At 35.7% G+C, this 26375-nt stretch overlaps 1 protein-coding gene across 1 annotated transcript in view; it reads right to left on the bottom strand.

Moving 5' to 3' along the window:
* LOC140053862 (transcription elongation factor SPT5-like) overlaps window positions 1-26375 on the bottom strand; it is a 62056-nt gene that overhangs the window by 2219 nt on the left and 33462 nt on the right. Inside the window, exons 10-23 of the mRNA XM_072098590.1 lie at window positions 25902-25977; window positions 25228-25382; window positions 19691-19846; window positions 19026-19123; window positions 16385-16454; window positions 16010-16135; window positions 15469-15594; window positions 13089-13170; window positions 9633-9728; window positions 4836-4941; window positions 4332-4459; window positions 3889-3997; window positions 611-819; window positions 148-443 (exon numbers count right to left, since the gene is read on the bottom strand). Of these exons, the coding sequence (XP_071954691.1) occupies window positions 148-443; window positions 611-819; window positions 3889-3997; window positions 4332-4459; window positions 4836-4941; window positions 9633-9728; window positions 13089-13170; window positions 15469-15594; window positions 16010-16135; window positions 16385-16454; window positions 19026-19123; window positions 19691-19846; window positions 25228-25382; window positions 25902-25977 (1833 nt within the window). The remainder of the gene's footprint in view (window positions 1-147; window positions 444-610; window positions 820-3888; window positions 3998-4331; window positions 4460-4835; window positions 4942-9632; window positions 9729-13088; window positions 13171-15468; window positions 15595-16009; window positions 16136-16384; window positions 16455-19025; window positions 19124-19690; window positions 19847-25227; window positions 25383-25901; window positions 25978-26375) is intronic.

The following is a 26375-nucleotide window of genomic DNA, read 5'->3' as shown; positions in this document are numbered from 1 at the left end:
GTACTACAATAACAAGTGTATTTGAAGTATTTAACTTAACTGTATGACATGATGATGGCCGAGAATTGAGGCATTTGTATATTGCAAAAATAAAATAACCATGGTTTTGGAATGTGATTACAATAAACACAAGAATGTGTTGCTCACCGAAACACTCCGTATGACACCAGTCTTAAATACCAATTCCTGATCATCGTGTGTATCACGTATCTTAACTTCAATATCTGTTGTCTGCCACTCAGCTTGAGATGGATCAATGGTACCTCCTGGAGTGTGCGGGTTGTACCCCATGGGTGATGGTGCTCCAGGGGTCATTGGAAAACCAACCGGACTAGGTGTAGCTTGGTAGCTGCCTGGTGATGTAAGGTGATAACTCTGTGGTGATGGGGTTCCTTGATATGTGCCAGGACTTGGGGCTTGGTTGAAACTTCCTGATGGGCTAGCTATAATTTTTAAACAATGACAATCTTAAAGGTTATTCTTATAAGTTGGTGAAGCCTCTCAATGAAATGTAAAAAAATTAATGTATCTTAAATTTGTTTCTAAGAGGAAAATGGATTAAAACCAGAAAGTAGATATAGGTTTAGAATAAAATTAATTGTGCACTTACGTTGGTAACTACCTGGTGATGGAGTAGGTTGGTATGGAGAGTATGTAGACTCACTGCCATAGATACCTGAAGCACTACCTGGTGTGGCTGGAGTGTAGGGTCCAGTGTTGGTAGGCGATTCAGAAGCATATCCTGGTGTAGCTGGGTTTGAACTGTAAGCTTGAGGCGATGGTGAGTTTTCATCAAATGTATAGTCATAGTCACTTTGTCTTTAAAACAAATATTAAAATGTAATCATTTTATTTAAACATATCACTTGTCACATCCATATGGCATAGGAAACTAAAGTTGGCTCCTAAATATGTCAATGGATATAACATTTTAGATATTTTTCTGCGTTAGAACTAGTGTATTTTAAGTCATACCACTGCTCAAGCACAAGTTTCGAGCTGTTTTGTAATGCAAATTGTTGAGCGGTATTATAATGCAAATGGTCAAGTGGTTGTAGGAAGAGGGTGATGAGAGGCAGAAGGAAAGAGAGAACGGATTGAAAAGACTTGATCAGTCGGTTCGAGAAGACATTGTAGGTTTATCAGTATACAAATTCCAGGAGATAAAGGCAAGGAATTCATTATGGTGGAAAAGACAACTATGCTTGATATACATTATGGTGGACACTTATACACATAGTAAGTAAGAAGTTATTATGGAGAAGGTTTAGTAATTTGAGAGTTGAAAGCAGGGGTGGCGCCAGGATCTTCCCGACCCGGGGGCTACATTCCCCGACGAGGGGGCTATATGCGAGCGAAGCGAGCATCACTAGGCTGGGGGGCCCAGGGAGCCGCCAAGGGCCCCCGGTGGGGGTCCAGGGGGCGAAGCCCCCGGAAGCAACGCGTTCTAGCGTCATTTGAGGTCTTTTTAATCAGATTTAGGGTAGCCATTTTTTCCATTTTTTATAATGCATAAATAAAATACTGCGTGCAAAAAAAGATGCGCGATGACTGTTTCAATCAATATTTTTCAATTTAAAAAACAAAAGTTCAAAGAAAATTTAGAAAAATAGAGTTGGAGTTCCCGGAAATTGGACTTATTATACTTCAAAAAATTAAAAAAAAATATATAAATCCCTATCATGGTTGTGACTGAGCTAAGAAATGTTTGAAAAATAGAGATGTTAGGTCCCAGAAAATGTACTTCTTGTTCTTCGAAATATGACCAGCTTTATTGTTGGGGCTGAGCTAAGAAAATGTTTAAAACTAGAGCTGCAGGTCTTCAAAAAATTGCATTTTATACTTTGGAAACATCAGGCCTAGAGGCTTAAAAAACGCAAGCGTAGACCTTTTTCAGTCGGGGAAATAAGTTTATTCCTCCCAGGTGTATGCATGCGTACCATCTGGATTTCCGAGTGGTGAGAAATTCATGACATACAGGATATTGAAAATGTAATAACTATAGCTATAATAAGATGTTGGCTAAGCGAAAATGGCATGTTTTTTGTTTAGTAATGGATGAAAAATTTATTTTAGGTGCCCCACGGTACAGAAGGTTACTTGTAAATTAAAAAATTGGTGAACATACGAACAATTAACATAATTCGTTTTTGCTGTAGTGTAGCGTACGTCGACGCAGTACACGACGTAACCGTCGGCAAACTTCGCCTGGAAAATAACTACAGTACACATTTTGGTCCCTGGATGGAACATGATATCACGCGTCTCGACCCAACGTTGAACGATTCGTACAAAGGGATACCAGCTAATGTTTAGTAGTAAGTTAGATCGCTGGCAATAATGAATGCATAAACGTGCATATTAGCCCTCTGACGTACTCTCACGGTCAATGGAACGTCGTGGTTTTCTAGGCGCTGAAGCTATATGAAGTGAACGCGAACGTTTTTTACTGTATATTATATTCCCCGACAAAAAGTACCCGTGTTCCCCGACGGGGGGGCTAGGTTCCCCGACGGGGGGGCTAGGCTCCCCGACGAGGGTTGAAAGCTGCAGCTCTGTGACTAGCGACCAACCCATATTGGACTGATGAAAGTATAAAGCACTGTATTTATATATTGACCTTTATTGAACTCTGATGATAGTTAGGCCAAAAAAATTAATGGATTCTACCAATGTTGATCTGCAGCATGCAAAAGAACAACAGATCGACATCGCGCACGAGGTTGTTGATGCGGTGATTTTTGGTTTTACTGTACAGTACTACGATCCGATTACGAACTTGTTAAATGATGTAAAAGTCATGGATTCGCCAAGCAAGTAGGCCTAGGGCCTAGGCCTATATACGTTTAATAAAAAATTACCAAAGATTGTAGTAAGCTCTTTTGTTCAAGCTTGTTATTTATATAGCGATAATCCATCTGTTCCGGCATGTACGTAGCCTAGGCCTCTAGCCGGCGGACATCTAAGCCTATGATGCCTACTCCTCGATCGATCGATGTCTCTGGTTGGGGAATTTCCCCGCGATAAGAAATCGCCGAAATATATGGCTCATAACGGCCTACATTTTAATGTTATATCTTTAATGCCAGTGTAATTACGTATGGATAAAACAATATAAAACTCAATATTTTTTATCTAAAATAATATAATAGGCTATGTTAACTTGCCGCTTGCAGCATTAACACGGCAATAGTTTATTTCGACCTTGATTGTTTTTGTTGGAAATGGTAGCTAGAGCCTAGGCCTTTTTGCCTAAAAAAGCTAGGTCTAGGTATATTTAATAAACCTTTTTTAAACTTTTGTTGAAACAATTATAGCTAGCGTGAGCCTATGGTGCTATGAAAAGTGTTTAAAAAGTATTTTTGTATCATTTGTGTAAATTGTTTATTATTTTACCGGCACCACATTTTTGGTCTGGGAAAAAAAAAAAAAAAAAAAAAAAAAAACTTTTCCTACCGACCTACCCATTTTTAGGATTTACCAAAAACGTGGCCAACACAATTTTTTTTTTTTTTTGCCTTAAATGCATATTTCAATGGTAAACTATACTTGCAAACTGCAATTTGAAGACTTTATAAAAAAGGTAAAAAAATACATTACAAAAATTAAATGTAATTATACATTAAATTAATGGAAATTTGACATCATACAATATAAATTAACAAATGTGTATTTAAACTTAAAAAAGATTCACATGCAAATAATACACACTAATGCATAAGGAAGAATTGGGACTGCATGATTATTCAATATACACAACAAGGACTGTATAAGTATAATTTACCTACTGAGAAAAAGTAAGGCTATAGCTACTTGGAAGGGTTGGTACTATAATAAGGTCATTTCCTGGATCATTCACAAAAGTGTAATTATCTGTATCAATCTCACCTTGATGGGGTATTTGGATTGTTTGGATCCCAAGCTCCAGATCTACCCGGAGTTTGACTACCATCATGCAATGGGGTTTGAGATGAATCATAATGAGGCGTTCTACTTCCTGTAAAGAAAAGAAAGCAACAAATGTTATAATGTGCCTGTATTTTAGATATAGACAGAGCCTAGTTACACATTGTGCATTTTACACACAATTAACTATAGTGCAAGAGTAACATTTTGTAGTCTTCAGCCATTTACTATTGTTTAAACATTATTTTATACAAATATTAGGATATGATGATGGTTCTTTTTCCACATACAAAAAAAAAGAAAATTTTTCAAATTTGTTTTTGAGTTGACAGGTGTAGAAAAAATAAAAGTCTAGTATTTTAGACTTAGATTTTAGTAAACAATGGTAACATTAAATATTCTTTCATATAAAACTTTACACAAACCTTCATGTACTGGTGTTTGTGAGCCATACATAGGAGTTCTTGAACCAGACCCATACATTGGTGTTTGTGATCCGTACATAGGTGTTCTTGCATAAAATGTACTTGCTCCACCGCTTCTTTTCTGGCCCCTAAAAATAGTATTATGAATTTATCATAAAAACATATGAAAGAGCCATTATCATAAAAGTATAAAGTGGGCTATAATTGTACAATTTGTTACATAAAATTTTAGATTATTAATGTTCCAAGTTTAAAGATTAGCAGGACTTTACACTCAAGTAAGCAGTTGGTTGAGTTGGGACAGCAAACGAAAATGTGTCTTTATATTATTTCCACCAAATTCTGAAAATTTAAAAAGTGAACTTACTCATGTTATTTTGTGTCTATTATTAAGGTTTTAGGCCTAATTAAAATGTGTACAAGCAATTTTCAACTGTAAACCAAGAATAACATTTGAATGTTGGAAATAGAGATTATCAATAGTTTAATGATTCTTGTATTTACCCTACTGGGTTCAAGCGATTTCGGTCAACAGTAATTGTCTTGAACATGGAATGTAATTCTACACGTGCTGTAGTTTCAGTAGCATCTTTCACTATACCAATATAACCTAGAAAATAACAATACAGTTTAAACACAAGTACCTGTTACAGTTGGATAATTGGTATTTTCTACCAGTACCTTTCCCAAATATGCACTTCTTTACACACAAGCCAGATGTGTGCTTGTCCCACCGCAAGAACAATGGTATCGAGGAGAGCTTTGAACCTGTGTCGATATGGCTTTGGTTTGCGGTGCACCTGCCTTAACCGCTCGACCACTTGACACGACCGCTTCTATACTATAATAGGGGACATGTTTTTGTGAAACGAATGAGGGTAAATGTTTACACTACAGTCAACCCTACTCAAAGAAAACCTTTATTAAGGGGACACTTTGTAGAGTCCCAATAGTGTCTCCATAATAGGGGTTTTTGCAATATTTGAAATGGTAACCAGTGTACTTAGGTGTTCGTATTGAAAAGATTTTTTTTTTTGTAGATAGAGTATTAAATAATTTTTTTTGTCTGTAATTTTTTGGATGTACTAATACTATACTAATTTTGTGCAAAATTTGTATATATATATATATATATATATAAACAAATCAGGCAAAGAACATTAATTCTAAACCGCCCGGTGATATACTGAAATTTAATTAATTAATTTGAAACGATAAAGATGAGGAAATCTGTGAGAATGAGAAAAAATCGCCCCAACCGAGACTCGAACTCGGACTTGCTTGATATGCAGATGTCCTAACCATTAGACCACTGGGGCTTTCATGGTATTGTTCGAACTCGATTGGATAGCGACTCTTTAACATTCTCGGCGTGGTATGGCGGAGCAGCACTAGTCCTCAGTTGTACGCACGCGCACCAGAGATCAAATTGATATGCCCTCATCTTACAGTATTTTTATTCACGAGGCGGGATCTCCGAAGAGATACTTTTATATATAAACAAATCAGGCAAAGAACATTAATTCTAAACCGCCCGGTGATATACTGATATATAGAAACACAGTAGGCAAAGAACATTAATTCTAAACTGCCCGGTGATATACTGAAATTTAATTAATTAATTTGAAACGATAAAGATGAGGAAATCTGTGAGAATGAGAAAAAGTCGCCCCAACCAAGACTCGAACTCGGACCGTCTGTTTAATATGCAGTTGCCCTAACCATTAGACCATGGTATTGTTCAAACTCGATTGGATAGCTATATATATATATATAAACATATCAGGCATAGAACATTAATTCTAAACCGCCCGGTGATATACTGAAATTTTAATTAATTAATTTGAAACGATAAAGATGAGGAAATCTGTGAGAATGAGAAAAAGTCGCGCCAACCGAGACTCGAACTCGGACCGCCTGCTTGATATGCAGATGTCCTAACCATTAGACCACTGGGGCTTTCATGGTATTGTTCAAACTCAATTGGAGAGCAACTCTTTAACATTCTCGCCGTGGTACGGCGGAACAGCATTAGTCCTCAGTTGTTCGCACGCGCAACAGAGATCAAATTGATACGCCCTCATCTTTCAGTATTTTTATTCACGAGGCGGGATCTCCGAAGAGATACTTATATATATATAAACATATCAGGCATAGAACATTAATTCTAAACCGCCCGGTGATATACTGAAATTTTAATTAATTAATTTGAAACGATAAAGATGAGGAAATCTGTGAGAATGAGAAAAAGTCGCCCCAACCGAGAATCAAACTCGGACCGCCTGCTTGATATGCAGATGTCCTAACCATTAGACCACTGGGGCTTTCATGGTATTGTTCAAACTCAATTGGAGAGCGACTCTTTAACATTCTCGGCGTGTTACAAAATCTTATAAGAAGACGAACAAAAGCACAACTTCTAAATTAGCCAGAGATGAATATGAAACCGCCGCAAAACTAAAATTGGAAAGCAGAATCGAGCGTTTAGCCGAGAAGCAAGCTTTTATAACACTAAAAGACCACAAACCCAACTTCGAGAACAACCCGACATGTAGATTGATCAACCCATCGAAATCAGAAATTGGCATCGTAAGTAAACAAATCCTTGAAAGAATAAATAAGAAAATAATAGCGTCTACAGGATTAAATCAATGGAAGAACACTAATTCTGTTATCGAATGGTATAAGAACATTCAAAACAAGGAGAAGCACTCGTTTATTTGCTTCGACATAGTTGATTTCTACCCGTCAATAACCAGTGACCTACTTAAAAAAGCCCTTGAATTCGCCTCCGAGTTTGAAGCAACCTCCGATGAAGAAACAAATATTATTATCCAAGCGAAAAAGTCACTCCTTTTCCATGATAACGCTACATGGTGCAAAAAAGGAACTGAAAACCAACCTGTGTTTGACGTCACAATGGGAAGCTTTGATGGTGCTGAAACCTGTGAAATCGTAGGTTAATATCTTTTGTCGCAACTGTCTAACAAATATGGCAACCAAATTGGTCTATACCGCGACGATGGCCTAGCCGCGTTTCGCGAATCAGCCAAAACGATTGAGCTAATCAAGAAAGATATTTGTAAGGTTTTCCAGGAGAACAACCTCAAGCTAACAATTGATGCTAACAAGAAAATAGTCAATTATTTGGATGTAATGTTCGACCTAAGGACAGGGATCTTCCGACCTTTCACTAAGTCTAATAACAAACCAACCTACGTGCACCATGACAGCAACCATCCTCCATCTATTATCCGAAACATCCCACTTGCTATAAATAGACGCCTTTCTGACATCTCATCAGACAAAGATACATTTCATGCATCTGCACCCCTATACCAGGAAGCCCTCAAAGAAAGTGGATACAATCATCAACTTGAGTTCAATGCTGAACAGCAGAAGCCCAAAAAATCACGTACCAGAAACATAATTTGGTTTAACCCACCATTCAGCAAAAACGTAGCAACCAACATCGGCCACAAGTTTTTAGCTATAGTAGAAGATTGTTTTCCTGCCGGCAACAAGCTCAGAAAAATATTTAACAAAAATACCTTGAAACTAAGCTACAGTTGCATGCCCAGCGTAGACAAAGTAATTAACGCACACAACAAATATGTGATAGCCAAAGAAAAGTCTACTGAAACCAACGCGAAAACAAGCGGATGTAACTGCCGCAATCCCAATGAATGCCCGCTCCCAGGTAACTGCCTAACAAAAGGTGTAGTTTACCAAGCTACAGTAAAGAGAGAAGATTCATCAAAAGAAGAAACATATGTCGGACTAACTGAAAACCAGTTTAAAACCAGATACAGAAACCATACGTCTTCATTCCGGAACGAAAAACTAAGAAATGCAACGGAACTCAGTAAATATATATGGACACTTAAAGACTCTAAAACAAATTACTCAATTAAATGGAAAATTATAAAGAAATGCAAACCTTACTCAAATATTAACAAAAGATGTAATTTATGTATATATGAAAAGTATGTTATTATATGTCAACCAGAGCTATGCTCACTGAACCGTAAGAACGAGTTAGTCTCTACTTGTAGACATAGGAAAAAATTCTTACTAAATTGCAGATCCAAACAGTTTATCTAAAACAATAGGCTATTGTATACGACTTCCTGATGACTCACTTTTATTAAGCACTATGAGACAACTGTGTCACTTATGTTTTATATTTCACCTGAAGAGTGCGGCCAGCTACATGCTGGTCGTACGAAACAAATTTGTAGTGATTAAAACAATGAAGTAACCAAGTTTTCTGCTGTTATTTTATTTATTTATGCTCTACCTTGGTATTGAGCACACTATCCAAACGGTCTGAAAATTTCAACCTGAATATATATATATATATATATATATATATATAAATCCAAAGGAAAATTACTGAAAAAAATGACAATGCTGTGGGTATCAGTGGCTGGATCTCAATGGAGATACAAAAATAAAAAGCGAAAAGCTAAATCAAAACGATAAAGTAAACAGCCAGAAAAGTTAGCAGAGCTTTCGGGCAACACTAGCCCTTCATCAGTGCAAGTGAAGGAATTTGGATAACGTCATAGTATAAAGCTGGCAAGTGCTGTCTGGGTGGACAGGATATATATATATATATATATATATATATAAATGCACTTAGGTGGTCTAAAACCAACCAAAGGATAAACAGGGATTAAAAAATCGTAAATGGTGGCCATTTTGAATTTATGCTAATTAATCCACTTCCCGTAAACTTTAGATGTGATGTCATTTGGACCATATCAACCAAAACAGAATTCTGTTGCAATTTATTCTAGGTTCAACCATACTTTTACTGGGCTACTATTACACCAAGGTTTTAACTGTTTTGGAAAGTTTAGGTGGAGAAAAACAATTCTGTTTTCGATTTGAATTATAAACAAATGTTCATGATTTTACAAAATTGTTGTCCTCTTCGTCAAATTGACGCTTCAGCTCTGGATGTCATAACCTGAACAGAATATGCTAATGTAAATTTAGGGATGTAACTAAATAAACATGGAGACTACACAGCAGAACCTTCATTTTACATATGGCACGGGCCCGAAAGACGTACGTAAAACACAGGATTCGTAAATTCCAAGTTGACCTTAAATTGACCCCAAATACGTAGATCGTAGCTAAATAGGCTGCCGTGTTTGCATACTTTAGTTACAGCATGCAGTGGTGGTCACTAGCTAGGCCTAGAGTAATCTACAGCAGTAGGCCAGACTAGGCCACTACTGTACTAGGTGCACAAATTTTGTGATTTTCAGTATTTCAAATGGCAATTCTTACCTTTAAATGGTCCTTGACAGATACGAACTGTCTGTCCGATCATATCACGATCCCTGCCTACACGTCCACGCCCACGTCCTCCCATCTGCTGTGTGGCTAAAAATAATAATTTAGCAATTACTGAATACTGTATCTATTTCATTTTAAGATTATAGTAAGATTCAAAATAATGACAATTTTAAAATGTATGTTATCAATAGCTAAAAAAAATGTCACAGCATACTGATACATGAATGAGAGCATTCGCTATCTCGATCGGGAAAAAGTATGCCAAGAAAAACTTCAATATCAATATGTGTATGACATTACAAGTTTAGGGGCAAGTTGATCGATCCTGTTCTCTGGCCCTTTAAATCAAACGCTGTTTCATGTCAGGTGAATCATGAATGAAATAGAGTTTCTTTGATGTAATTACTGTCAAATATTTAGAAATTTCACTCAATACTTCCATTATTATTGTATTTATATTTGTATTTGTTACATTATTGAAAACTTTGCAGGCCTACTTCAGTGAGTGTTGTATGCTGCTAGGTTTGCCACCTATAGCTTTTGTGGTTCTCACATCAAGAATTTGAGAAACCTACAAAATTTTCTTGGCATACCATTTCCTAATTGATACAGCAAAGGCTTTCTTTGTCCATAATTTGAAAAGATGAAATAAACTTTCAAAATACTAATTAATAAAAACTTATCTGGCCAAATATAAAACTAATAGTAGAGCAGTTAATACCACAAGGTGTGCATTTTATTACCTAAGCATGAAACTGAAAGTTCATTTGATGTATACAGAACAGCTAAAAACTACTGCAACGTTACCCACGTTTCTTAAACAGTTCTCACGAAGTACCATGCATTACCACGCTTCGCCACTTGTAGGCTTCGTAGCTTCGATAAACAACAATCGAATGAGTACCACGTAGGCATACACCTACAAAATTTTGTTTATAGATTTAAAAAAAAACCACTAAACAATCCTACAATCATGTAAAATAACCAAAAATGTTTGCGTAATGTTTGTTTGTTTGTGCTGTAATTGCACTCATGTTTCAACCGGTAAATTACACCATTTTTCAACACATTCATGAATTTCAGTTCTACGATTATTGTAAATTATTATTATCGACAGCTCCCTTTGTTTTAGCGCTTTTTTATGGTTACATAAAAACAAAGGCACAATTAATGCTCTACAGTTATTGTATTATATTGTTCTTCGATTTTGTTTATGTTGCCGCTCAACAAGTATAAAAACATGCTGAAAACTGGTGTGTGTCATCATTTAATCTTTACTATCACTTACAAAATGTCGACGTTTAAAATTGGAAGCAACATCCAGGGTTACGATAAGGAATGCGGGATTTGGCTAATGGGAAAAATTTAAAAAATAGACGGAAGGACGAATACTGATACAGTGGACTGGATACCGTAACTCATCATGGGTACAGCAAGCGAGTTTGTTAGAAGTCCAATACGCAGATGAATCATATCTGCAGCGCACGTAACTTTAAGAACACTTCAACGTGGAGATAACAATCGGCATAAACTTTCCCAGGATGTTTGGGTCTTGCCTTCAGCTTTGGTTGTTCATCTAGTTTTCGGAATGATTTTCTTGTATGATGATCCAATTCGATTGTGCATTCATCGGTGAATATAACAATATGAAAGCTCTCCTTGTTTTTAATACACGTTAATGCATAGTGAAAGCGATCCACTTTATTTGGCTGCCTAATGAGCTGACAATATCTTGTACCTTTGCATCTCCAACCTAATTTGCGTCGCGTTTTTTTAATAGTTGCTATGGATAAACTGACATTAGTTATATTCATCAAAACGGCTTGGAACTGCCTGGCAGTCATTTCATCGTTCTCGGCCATAGCTTCGTCAATGATGTCAAGGTGTTCATTCGTTACGATGTTAGGACATCCGGATCGCAGACGGTCACTAATTTGTTTAAATTTAGTAAATCGCTTTATAATTCTTGATATTGACGATTTATGAACGTCATAACCTTCAGTGTGTAGGATTTGTACCCCATACTTTGAAAGAACCAAGAAACCATTAACGATCGAGTAAAAAATGTGTAAAAATTTGCGGTCTGGCTCGATCATCGTTATCGTTATTTAATTTCAACTTTCAATTAAAAAATTTAACGCAAAAAAAAAAAAAAAAAACAGTTCCGTAGACCTATATTAAATATGGTCTATAAAACCCACTATATTCAATATATTCTATATTCGAATTTCACGTCGGCAATCGGCAATTGCCGACCTTAAATTGACAGAGGACAGCATTCTCTTGCCGACCTAGAAACTCCTTTCAAGCCTCCAGCAACAACATGGTACAATAGAGAGGTTTCGCAATCTTACGAATACGATAACGGATACGTCACGCACACGTATTCGTTTTCGTAAGCCATAAAAAAATCTGTTTCGCATGGCAACGAAATATTGAGGCGCGTCCAAAATATGACTGCGGTAAATTTGAGCGAAGCGCAGGTACGTGTTGCTTGGTGCTTGGCTGCCTAGGCCTAGCGTAACATCAAAGTGAGTGAGGACTTTAAAAACTGCTATTTATCAAAATTGACTTGGCATTTTAGTAAATTACTTTAGTAAATTACTTTCAATAAATCTATAATTATATTATAATCATGAATCATTCCTGATTCAAATGCAAAATGTGCAAAATAGATCAAAAACTATACTCGTTTTGTAGTTACGAATATGACTGGTGATATTCGTCAACACGAATACGCTTTACAAATATGAAATGGGGATCAGCTCAAAAGTTTCACAATTGTATGACGTATCCGTTTTCGTTATCGTATTCGTAAGGTTGCGAAACCTCCCTATTAAGGGATCGTATCATTGAGACTTTTAACACGCATATTCACCACCATGTGGTGTTTAGTTAACAAACCATGGAATTAAGATGATTCCTGAATTCACTCACCCATTGCATCATGCATTTGTGTGAGCTGCAGGCTTTCTATGAGCTGGCTGGGCACAGCGCGAGACCTGTGTAGGGGAATACCCTGTTATGTCAAGCAAACAACTATGCTCTGTGTACGGCTAGGCCTAGCTCCATAACCACGGTGTTTCTCCCTGGCTGAACATCGTTCAGCAGTTATCAAATAGAATTTATCTTGTAAATTTTAGTGTTAGGTTTTTATATTTTAGTTAATTTTGGTAGTTCTTTTTGCAAAACATATAGCTAGGGAGGCTAGGTTAGGCCTTGGTGAAATTTCTATTTTTAGAACTGCCGAGACTGCCGACCTTGGCGAATTTAAGGTCGACCTTTTTTCTTAATTTCGTGGGCTGTATCGGTACCATCAAAGAAACTTTCTGCAAAGTTTCATGCTTTGGTAATAAAATGCAAAATTTTTATGGTGATAACTGCTCTATAAATGAATAAATAATTTGGTTTTAATTAGTAGGAAAAAATAAGATAAAAATTACTTACAATTTCCACTTGGATGAGCAGGACTTGAAATTCTTGGAGACATTGGAGAATATCCACTTGTTATTAGACTGCTATCCATAGGCTAAGCAAAATAGTATAAGCGAAAAACATTTAAATTACACTTTTTTTAACTTTAATGGTTACAATGTAATCCACCCTTTGTAAAGCTGTATACAAACATATACGATTTACATATGTTTGTGTATGCGTGCGAAGGGGATGTCGTATATGAAACGTATACGTTAATTCAGAAGTTCCTGTCCACATAATCAGCATATACGAACTGTATACGACGGCATATTTGATCATTTATAAACAAGTTCCTGCATATACGATCTGTATACGACGCATATATGATCCGAACTGCTGCATCATCAATGCCTTTAAATCTGCCTTGAAAACTCATCTTTTTCTTTCAAATTGAGTTCTCTTTATACTTTGATCACTTACTGCTGGAATTGGCGCATTACAAATTCATATTATTATCATCATACCAAAGATTGTGATATACGAGAGCTACGTTGGTAGCTAAACTTTGTTACTTGAATTTTACTGTTTTATATAATAATATTCAATTTACTATAATTTGTAAAAAAAAATCACAAAATTGTACCTGCATGCAAATCTGTACCAAATAGTTTACATAATAAATTAATAGCACAACAGGGATTGTGAAACTGTTGATATGGCAATGGAATTCGACTAGAGAGCGAAACACATGTGGTATAGCCAGGTGTAAGTCGAGTGTTGTTTAATTTTTTTAAACAAAATTGCAGCTGAGCTAGCTACTACTATACTGTTGATAATGAAAAATGTTAATTAATCCGATTTGCCAAACATTATTCCCAATTTTTGGAAATTCTATTTTGTGAATGTTCTTACTAGTGGTGCGGTGTACGTCAAATACGTAAAACTGGGAGTCGGCAAACTGGTAAGATACCCTACAATGTCCATCATTTTACGTTGATACGTTGTAGTTTTAGACAACGTATCAAGTCTAACATTATTGATTAGGTTTAGTTTAGTAATAATATTGTTATAAATATAAAATTATTTTGACAAATTATTGTATATACTGTAATTAATGAAATATAAAACAATTCAGCACAGTTTTTATGTGTTTTCCTGTTTATTGGATGTTTCAATTTTTTTATCAAATTGTTCTTTTTTTTTTTTTGCTGGTAGACATTGTTTATTAATAATATAAATCAATTTCTTGTCTACACACTAATTCATATGCTAATTAAGTGTTCATGGGGAATGGTTGTTGGTTGAATTGGTTCAATTGTGGGCGATTATTTGTAACCTGAATTTTGCATTTAATTTTTGTATAATTCAGTTTATTTTATATTGAATATAGGCCTATTTTTAGTTAAAATGTTTTTTTTTTTTACAAATTTGTGTAGGAATTGCGTGGGAATTGTCTTGATTAATACGAATGCACAGAAAATTGCATAAATAGACATCAAGACCAGGTTTAGGAAACTAAACCCCCTCTTTATTAACAATCAATCCTCGGACCTGTCATTTGTTTGGTAGACATATTGTTGCTCAACGATGTAAATAGACTTGGCCTGAATATCACTTAAAGATGTATTGTCCCTTGAAACACAAAAAAATGAAGGTCAAAATATTCTAAATTTAAATTGGCCATATCAAAGTTATTCACATTAAGTCGAAAATTCGAGTAAAAAACAACAAGTTTACGTAATTAACAGGTAAATTAGTTTGATAACATTTCGTCTGGAAAATCTTCGCGAGCGAAAGTAAACAAAGATTTCAAACCACGAGTACGCATTATGCATATGCTAATTAGGATTATTTACAACTCGTCACAGTTGAGAAGGTATTTTCACACAGATCGTGTAGAAGTTTTATGAAATATGCATACAGAGCAGCGAAACAAGCACGTTTCATTATGGGATATGTTTTGATCGAAAAAACGTCTGTATTTTAGTTAAATGATTTTTTTTTTTGAAATCTTTAATTTTTTGGTTTTTTTGGAATTAGTCAAAGGGACAATCCAATTGATTTCTGTTTGATATAATTATCATTTAATTTGTAATTAACTTTAGGTATTATATCAATACTATATATATATACTAAATTCAATCATGCTATCAAAATTTAAAGCCAATGTCAAAAAGAAGCGTAGCGTACCATCATAGGTAGATAAAATGAGCTAGGGGACTCTTGTCGCAAATTTATTTTCAGTACGTAGGCAAGAAAGAAATCGCCAAGAATTATTCATAAATATGTTTTTTCCTTGCCTACAGAAAAAAGGTTCTAAGCTGGTTTCTCCATAGAATATTCCCCACCCCATAACATTAAAATGACTAAAATTAAAGGAAAATATTAAATCAAATTATTTTATTCTTACCCGAGAACCACCAGCTAGTACAATATGCCGGTTTCTACAAACAAAAATTCCACCATTTTCTGTCATCAATCGGGAATGAAGAAATGCAAAGCTTCTGTAAATGTGCCGTATCTCACCTTGAAGACCCTTAAAAACAGAACAATGAAATGTTACTGATATTCATTGCTTTTTTAGTTATTAGTACATACTAGCACAAAGAAATGAAAAAAAGAAGACAAAGGCAATCTTAAAATTGCGACCTCTGCCAAGGCTAAAAAGTACAAATGGATCCAGAATCTTGGTTGGAATCCGGTAAAAAATATTGACTCTAAGGCGACGTACCATGCACAGTGGTTTTATTTAAATGTGGTCTAATTAGTAAAAAAATTACTTTTGTTTATGTTAAAATTGCAAACAGACAGGTTTATGTGCTAAGCATTTATTTCAATGTTTGTAATATTATGTTTGATTGAAATTTATGAGCACTAAATATGGGGTATTTAGGATGATTAACGGATAACAATAGTAATGTAGTAATTTTTAATTTAATTTTCTTTCTTACAGAATGAGGTCCATCAATAACTTTGACAATGTCTTTGATTTGTATGTTGTTTTGTTCAGCATCCAATGCGATAGCACTTCTGGATTCTTTCTTTCGGGTTACTCCTTGTGGTTTTACATGAGAGACCTGTAAAGTAAATAAAATACCACAGCAATTACAAAATTGTAAAGATTGACACCAAGTAATACCAACCACCAATTCAGTTTACTTTCCATTTCAATTTCTGAACATAAGATAAACAACTTATATGGATGGATAACCGTAAAAGCGAAGCTCGTTTGCCGGTCACCTGTTAGTGCAGTGACATTACAGACAACATAAAGACAATTATGGAGTGACATAGATTGTCATTAAATATGACTTAAGTGCACATACCTTATTGTGCATACTCAACACCTGTAGGCCCTCTCTTTCAAGTCGAACAATGACAGCCACGGTGTGGGCACTGTTTATTAAAAATAGAGTAGCAAATATTCAATATGAAAAATGTGTTTTTCTGAAATAAAAAGCAATTACTGCATACAGCATCAACTTTTTTAGTTTATTTTGTATTAATAGGGTTACCGAGAGTCGACTCCATTGTTATTGCCACGTATTTAACTTCGCGTACGTTTACTTGTTTCCGGAGCTCAGCAATGCTGGGTCCGGAGTCGAGGCTAGGCTATGCCTATAAGCCCCTCCTCTTGATAATTACATCAACTCTTGAATATGGCGCAAATTTAAGAGGGTGGTTGGACCATGCCCGTTCAAGACCGGACTTAAATTGATTGGTTGATCTTGAAGCTACTACATCCTCCGATAACAAATTCCATAATATAATAGCTTTTCGACCAAATGAGTCCCTCATCCAATTTGTGCGTGAGAACTTAAATTTTAATTTAAAAGAATGACCACGTGTTCTAACATCTTCATCACGCTCAAAAAAAGAATCAGCAGAAATACTATCCACTCCATGTAAAATTTAAAAAATCTGTATCAAATGAGCTCTTTGCCTTGTGTATGCGAGAGTAGGTAGGCCAAGCGTGCTATGTCATTTCTATTACATCCAACCAAACATGTAGTTAAAATATCGTATAATGTAGCCCGTTCGACCATACGCGCTAGACTGTTTACTGAAAAACATTTGAAAGGTACAGTGACCATAGCCTATTCAACCTTGTTTTTGTAGTTGAGCCTCTCATGACCTTGGATTTGTTTGTCTTTCTACGCCAAGATAATATACAGTAGGTCCACATGCCATCTGCTTTTTTCTAAAAGAAGTGCCACAAAAACGATATGAAGCCTTTATTATTCAAATCTTTTAGAGAAAAAGCACACATACCATAAGAATGTCCATTTATTTCATTTTTTAAACAAAATTGTGAATATTACGCAATACAAAACTATGATTTTGTGATATGATGTCATTGTAAGCCAATCAAAGCTAAGCTTTCCCCGTGATCGACAGCTTACAGTTGAATGATTGGCTATTGATTGGTGGACGCGAATTACTCACAGCAGAATGTTTTCTCCCACGGGTACCGTGAAGTCACATGGTCTCTCTGTACTAATCGTTACTACACAAATTTAGAGCAATGAATTTGTCCGATTTCCATTAAATAAATAACTTTATATATTTAATAACATATTTTTATCTTGGTGACCCAACATTAATCTTCTTTGTTATTTGTGTTGTATACAAACCTATTAAACTATTCTAGATTTTGTTGTGTCATTCTATAAAGCATAAACTTTTCAATATACAGTCGACTCCGCTTAAGTGGAATCTAATGGGACCGGTATAAAAATTCGAGTTACGCAAACTTCGACAGATTTGCCAAAAAAATGCTAGGCCTAGGTTCACTCACTAGCTGTGTTATGGCTAGGCCTAGTAGACCCTGCCCTGTCGCGATGAGCCTTCTTGAATTGAGTTTGCTAGCTAGCTAGGCCTAATAAATGCTAAGCCTCTTTTATCGGCAATGATAAACTTTATTTTCTTTTATGGTTTAAGCCCGAAACAATACGAAAACGTATAATAAACATATTGTGGTTCTTATTCGAAATCGGTATCCATTGTTTATTGCCATCTGTCCAGCACAAAATGGGTACCCACAAAACGCCGCTCAAGTTCTCAACTCTGAAACAACTCATACACTATACACTAGAGCGATAGCCTGGGTGCAGAACAGTTAATATACAAATTTTGCGGGAAAAAAGCATAGGAAAATGGAATGTCAGAAAAAAAAATCCATATCCCAGGGGAAATTTTTTTACGGCACTTTAAAATTTTGGCCTATATAACACACACAAATTCCTATTAACACACACAAATACCTATATATAGGGGATAGGGAAAACGGTTTTTGTTACTTGCAGTTGTGTTTTAATGATTAAAATTAGTAGAGGCTTACTTTAATAACTACTTCTCATAGTAGTTGATGAATCAAGTCGATACGATGACATCATCATGCCAGAATCCAATATGGTGTCCAATTTGGCGGGAAAAACAGGGTATTGCTAAACCCCGCCAACCTCCAAAAAAACATAGCAAACCCCACCGAACCAACATAAAAGTGATTGGATCATTCATCCTGACATTCTATATGGTATACTCTATCAGGAAAAAAAAATAAAAATTTTCCTATACTTTTTTCCCGCAAAATTTGTACTGCACCCAGGCTACGAGTTGTAGGACGCCGCCTATACTATACAACCTGCTTGAGAGAACCGATATGGTCCCACATTATCTCCTCTGTCGTTTGTTTATCAAATTACGTACGTTTCATCGGCTTTTTTAGCGCATTGTTGCCACGTGACTTATATGATATAAATAAATCACTACAGAATGTGTGTATTCGGACCGCGAAAAGATGTCGAATTAGACGAATTTCGACTTACAAATAAAAATTACACAGTAATGTATAGGAAAGAATTGGGACTTTCATAAAAATTTGACTTTCGCGATTTTTCGAATTACGCGAATTCTACTAAGGCGGAGTCGACTGTACAAGTGCAAGTTTTAAATATCAACACTTACTCCAATTGAACAAGGTCGCCAAGTTGGAACTGTCCCATTGAATCAACACCTGAGCTCATCTCATTACACAATTGAAGATCACGCGGTAACACTTTAAGCTGAATAACAAAAATAACATTGTTTACACTTTAAAATAGAATGGTATTGAGTAAATATTGACATTAAAAAATCAGTTCAATAATTGTGTTGTAATTAATGGACAACTTGACCGAGTACCATATTTTCACAGGTGCATCGCAAAATCTACCTAATGAGTCCAGATAAGCAAAAGAAAAAAAATCAACTTTCATATTTTTTACAATTTATTTAGTGCATTTACTAGAAATGTTCACGGTTTGCCAGAAGCACCTGTGACGTCCAAAGCAATTTACTACGACAGCGATATTCTTAATCTCGCAATGGTTCAGAAATCATATGTACATTCCTAATACATTGTTAAAATATGGTGAATTTGTCCTTTAAGATAAATTTTAATCTTGCCATGGGTCATTTTAAAATTTTATGTAATATTTTATTGTTAAATTTTAATATCTTGTAGTGTCATTTGAACTAATATTCAGATTTACTATTTGGTCATTTTAAACCAAATTTTTGATAAATCTGTTTCAACTTTTTCCATCAAAACTATTTAGAAAAATTCAAATTGCCAAAACAGGTAACAATACCTCGTGCATTGTAAGGTCAGAGAATAAAATTGCCATATTTTCTTCCACTCTCACAATAAGTCCTGTATCACCTTCATAGCGTCCAGCCACAACTTTCACATGGTCCCCAACCTTGAAATGTTTGCTTAACTCATGTGCTGGGAACTCAAGTAAGTCCTGGGAAAAAAACAAATAAAATTGTAGAGAAGTTTTCCTAAATTGCACATTTATCGATGTAATGTATGTATTAAGATTGTAAAGGTATTTATTATCGTCCTTAATAATAACAGGAAACTGAGGAAATTCGGATTATGTCAAGCAATGCAGCGCCAACCAGATCAGCACATCAGGAGATGATCCCCTGCTCTTTTTAGAAGAACGAGGCAATAAGAGTAAAGCATCTTGCCTAAGGATACAGTATGGCACAGACAGAGTAGAACCCATACATGACAGGCCAATTCCCTTAAAGACCCATTCCCTACAATTTGTGATGTTTGTAAAAATAATGCATATATATTACTTTCAAAACATTAAACCAGGTCATTCCTTGTCTTAAATGTACGTTTTATGGTCAATTATGATAAAAAGAGAGAAACAATGCACTACCCAAGTAGCTCGCATTGAATGTCCGCTCGTTGGCAGTCTTTAGTTTTGTAGGCCTAGCTGGTAAACATTGGTAACGTATAAACATCGTACTAGCCTGACGTTGTATAGTTGCTGCATTTATTGTCTTTCTGTTTTTTGCCAGACTCCGTTGATACAAATTAAGGGAAACCATGTATTTTCGCTAAAAAGTTAGGAGTTTTCCAATTGTTTGGCTTTACGATCGATCAAAAAGTGTGTGAATTACAGAAGAAAAAAAAACTAGATTTGATCTTGTCACTATGGATGAGTTAGGTTATCCGCCGCGCAAAAGCGATGTGCACGTCATACGTTAGAATATTGCGAACAGAGAAATGATTATGACATTTTAACCTAAAGAAAATAAATTGTTAGTGTACCCTCTATCTTGTGTCTATGTATAATACAGTACACACTACAGTAGAACCTTCATTTTACGTATGGTATGGGACCGAAAGGCGTACGTAAAACAAGGGATTCGTAAAATCCAGGTTGACCTTAAATTGACCCCAAATACGTAGAGATCGTAGCTTTAAAGGCTACCGTGTTCTGCTGTACAGCATGCAGGTGGCCACTAGCTAGGCCTTGCCTAGACCATAGAGATATTATAGTTCACTATAATATCTCTATGCCTAGACTATTCAGGCCAGGCTAGCAGGCCTAGCAAGATGTGAGGCCTACCTAAAAAAGTACAGTATTATTCAGCTTGTGCGTTTAAATAAAGTGTTATAAATAAAATATCAATGTTCTTGTATTTTCTATCAATAAAAACAGTAGCTGCTGTAGAGGGAATGTGTGTAGCTTGTCTCACACAGCAATGGCTTTGTTTGTTGTTGTTAAATTGCGCCCTCAATGTAAGAAAATGATGACGTCATCGGTTATTTTAAGCGTACGTAAAATCCAGGGAACGTAAAATCAGGGTATGTTAAACACAGGTTCTACACATACTACTTACAGTGCAGAAAGGTAAAAATAACGGGACCCATCTTATATTCCAATTTTTAACATGATGACGTCATCAAAATGAAACATGTAGATAGCAATTTTGGAAGGGAATTATATTAACGTGTTGAAGAAATTTAGATAGAATAGAAGATATAGAAGGTAGGATATAGATGCGCGCTCTTTTAAATGTCATGAACTATGACACAAAATGTGAAAATACAACTTTTATAGTTCAACTGGCCATTATTATGATGATGTCACAACATCGGATGCACAAAATTTGTACATGAATTCATATCTATAGTTAGACTTGCCCCAAGTCTGTATTATCTTTTTTTTTTTTTTTATTTGTTTTTATTTCGACCGCGATTTTTGTTACAAAATACAGACTTGTGAAACACGTATAGAAATCGATTTGCAGACCGCAAACATACGATAAGAATGACGTAGGTTATCATACCGTATTTGGCTATATGGGGCGGGCGGTATGTAAATATGGATTTCGAATCAACCAATGATCATTTTGTTTCAAAATGAAAGAGATCGAGTACGTAGGCCTACCAGTGCTTAATGTACGATCGAGACTATTGAAATATAAAATCGTAATGCCAAGTTGTTTTGTTTATTAATTGTTTAGTCCTTGGCCTAGGCCTCTTTCGTAGGTCCTACTCAACTCGCACGTATGACCTGCCAAATAAAACGCCAATAAAGTAGGCCTACATACCACCGGCACACAACAGGGCTACACCATCACACATTGTCACAGAACAGGACAGGGTCTGGGTGGGAATTAAATCAAAATTATCTCCGCGTAATAAATGATCCATTCAATGTTTAATTTGCGGAGAAGCTAGCCTATCATATCAAGACGAGTTTTCATGTTCTTGGGAAAAATCACATCAAATGTTTACCAGAGACTACTAGGCATATAAAATAATTTCTAGCCTTCAGAACTTTCATAAATGTACCCTAAGTACACATTGTCTAAACGTAACATAGCCCATGCGCATCATCTTAGTTGTTGAGTCTTTGAAATTCTGAAATATGAATATTTAAACGGTGTACGAGTGAGTAGCCAATCGCATGCAGCTGAAACTAGTCAACCGGATAATCGTATGCACCACGTGACTTGTGCGTGTTTCCCCAGACGGAGTATCCAAAATCAGGTAGTATACGTATGAAACGCCATATGTGCCAAAATATTTATCTTTTAACTAATATTAAGACAAAACTCCGTCTGGAACCCAGACTAATCTATAGTTAAACAGCTTCCAGAAAAGTATCAGTTTTTATTCTGAGGAGCTATAACATATTTAAATATACTGTAATGATGAAAATAAGTGACCCAAGTAATTCACGCATTTGAACATGATGATGTCATCAAAATTTAAAAAATGGTAAATCATGCTAAAGATAATTGATTGACCTAGACAATTAAAATTAGGGGGGAAATGGAATGAGTTGAGATGCGCTCTATTAAATGCGATGAGCTATGACGAAAGAGACAAAAATCCTTTATTTTATATTTGACTTTGACAATCACAAGAGTTATCCTGCAACTTTGATGTGGATAACCAAATATCAATCCGCACGCAATGCCTTTCGGGATTTAAAGCGGGCTACTAAAATGATTAGAATCATCTTATTTTTCACATTTTTATTAATTTAAAGACGAAACAAGTTATCTCAATAGAACCATTAGTATTTATTTTTACATTAAATGTAGTTTGTGACCTTAAATTAGATCTAAAAAACATAGGGAATGGACTTTAATGTAACACTATACAGGGTAACTCTCTGGTCTACCACCGGATATTCTCAAACGGTCTCCCATCCTGCTGTAAATACAAATAAATCAAATGTACAGCACTTGCATTCAAAGTGAAATATAATTAGTTATTTTTCAGTGGTTATGTCCTAAAATTATTTCTTCTTCTGAAAGACTTTTTAAAGATTAGATTGATACTGTGCAACTAGGGTGTTACCTTTGCCATGTACCTCAAAAGTGTGCGAGTGTGGTATTAAAGATGCCATCCTCGTCCCCAATGTGATGTTTAATGATAGGACATACTACACACAATCAATAAACATGTGTATCTGCTGAGTACTTTAGGCGTCATCTACAAATTATTTCAGACCACAGAGACGCGTCTGAAAACTTGCAACCCATCAGACGCGTCTGTCCAATGCTGAACCTCATTAACGATCTATTATGAATATTCATGAGCTACCCAATCGCGGCGAAGACGCGTCTGTGTGATTAAAACCCGTCTTCGCTGTTAGTAGGTAAAACAATAGAAAACGCGTCTGAGTGATTAAAACCCGTCTGTATTGCTTGTATGGTGAAACAACATTGGTATCATTTCACAGAACCAACAAATCTGAGACTAGGCCTAGGTTATCCTAATTTGGACGGAAATTCGCCGATGAGACGACATCGGGCCTGTGGACCTCAGCTCATGCAGAGAGAAAGAAAGTCTAGGCTAGCCTAGTTTCGGCGGCCTACACTAGGCCTCCTAGCCTAGGCCTATAAATTATTTAACGCTCCTACCTTGGTTTAGCGAATTATAAAAACAATGACGCCTAGGCTAGGATATGAAAATAAATATATATTCCATATTAAGATTTAACATAGGCCTAGGGCCTAGGCCGTTTAAAATGATTACGACATGTGTAAAGAAAAAGGCTCGACCAGAATTTGGAGGGGAAAAAACATGTGAGCAGTTTAGAGCTAGAGAGAGAGTATTATGTTTCATGTCATGTGACACAAAATCCAGGTACACTATCTTAATTACTGTTTTATCGTCGTCAGACGGCAGCCACCAGAGTATCGCGTTTCATGCCATGTGCCCAAAAAAACTAGGTCTGTATTTATTACGGTCTTCTGTCGGCAGTCTTTTTGAGCGAAATGTTGAGCGACCGACTGAAAACGTTCTGATACTATATTTAGAATGAATTGTTTACGATCTTTTTTTCTCGGCATCGTTCTGGATGGACTGGACGTTCGCTATAATATGTTTATTAGTTGGCCTGTTCGTTGAGGTTCACCTGTGTTGGATCGCGTGTCTCTACGTTTACATCGTGGGAAATTTATATTTATATTCGCCGTTGAGTAGGTAAACACGCACGAAGGAAACGATTACGATTAAAAAATATTATATTATATTTACAACTTGGTCCTCCGCTAGTTAAATTTAACACATTAATTTCACACCTTACTTCACTAAGAACATCGTAGGGTTGTTTATTTAGGTTACGAACTCCCTACGAAATTCAGAATGTAGTTCATTGAAAGTTGTTTATTGAGGTTACGAAGCCAAACAATGGAACCTACGAAGCCAACAACGTAGCCTACGATCAAGCTACTTCGTAGGTAAAGTTGCAGTATTTTCTTTCTGTACTGTCTGTAGGTCAATAGTTTGAGTGATTCCATGTTCCAAAAGTTAACTTTAACGTTTTTGCATGTGGTAAATTCACTCTTTACCACAAGAAAAATGAAATCGCAAAAATAAAAGGTCGCGAATAAATAGAAACGAAAATTTGCGCTTTACATACTCTGTCGGCGGTAAAAGGGTATACCTGTACTGATTTGTTTGTCTTACTGCCGGTTGTAAATAATAATTTAATATCACACGCTCTCAATGAATTCACTTGTATGTAGCGCGTTTAACACCAGTACACAGTATAACAATGTGCAGTCAGCCGTATATAGGGGCGGGGCCATAGTCGAACATGCATATTGGCGTCTAGACGCAGCCAAATCAGACGGGTTTTGAGACGCGTTTTTGGGTAAACAATAGAAAACGCGTCTGGACGCTGATTTGTGGTCTGAAATAATTTGTAGATGACGCCTTATTCAATAACACTATAGAGGGCAGTATTGTAAGAATACAACATTACATAGGGATTTAGCTAAATTTGCCAAAATATTTTGGCATCTCCATCGTCATGAATATTATATTTAACTTGTAAATAATATTTCTATGTATTACCTTTAAATCTTCATGCTTGGGCATTACAAATACTGTATTGCCTTCAACAGACTGTATTTTACCCTGAAGGTGAATCAATTCACCGTCTATCACTTCAACATTGTCTCCTGGAGCAAATGTGTGTGTCACATCCCCACTGCTTTTACTGGTTACCACTTTTATTTAGTCAAGGACAGTAACTGATTGAATGCCAGTACTGTACTGCATAACGAAGAGATACTAAATATTTTGAGATTTTAGTTTTATTGAAAGTTTTTCTAAAAATCCTAGGTAAATGTACATGAATGAATTCCATGTTGTTCGTTGGGGTTAAATTATCCTATAACAGTTGAGATATTCTCTCCTAAATTAAATGCATACAAATCTGACCCAGGTCCTAGACTAATGTGCATGTCATTAATGAATGTAACTCATTTGACCTTGCACTATGATGATGTATTTCTACATGTGATATTTATTCTATCATTCATGGTGTAGTAGGGCACAAAGCTCATGATATTTAAGATGTATTTTCCCTTGAAACACAAAAAAATGAAGGTCTAAATATTCTAAACTTAAATTGGTCATATCAAAGTAATATTAAAGTTATTCACTTTAAGTTGAAAATTCGAGCCAAAAACAACAAGTTTACGTAATTAACAGGTAAATTTAATTTGAAAAAAAAAAAAGGATACATTCAACATCTATATTTTCTGGTTTGTCTTCAAACTTCTCCAGCTCAGAGAGGGTTGGTTTCACACCTTCTGTCATCTATATAAATAATAAAATGTGATTTATGTAAATTATATTTTAACTCATATTACATGATCAGATACAATTTGTTGAGATGTGACTATAAATATTTTGGATGGTAGATGTTAATATAAATGGTGTGCCAGTCAGAAGCAATGATAACATCATGTTTTTTTTACTTTTGAGCTGACAACCTGCTGCATATTCATCAACGGATGATTCAAGCAATTCATAATATATTTTGATGAAAAGTAGGTAACTAGCAGCTTTAAAGTTCTCATTTTGATTTCACCATATTTTAAAGCCTTATTTTGCACAGCACCTTCTATATTACACTAAAGCCCCTTTCTCACAGAGCTGTGTGCCAGGAATATTGCGGGAATATACCATTACAATGCCGGTATGGTTTTTTGTGA

Source organism: Antedon mediterranea, chromosome 7 (genome assembly GCF_964355755.1).
Source record: "Antedon mediterranea chromosome 7, ecAntMedi1.1, whole genome shotgun sequence".
In the NCBI taxonomy this organism is placed as follows: Eukaryota; Metazoa; Echinodermata; class Crinoidea; order Comatulida; family Antedonidae; genus Antedon; species Antedon mediterranea.
The sequence above is the reverse complement of the archived record's forward strand: the minus strand, read 5'-3'. Positions and strand labels throughout refer to the sequence as shown.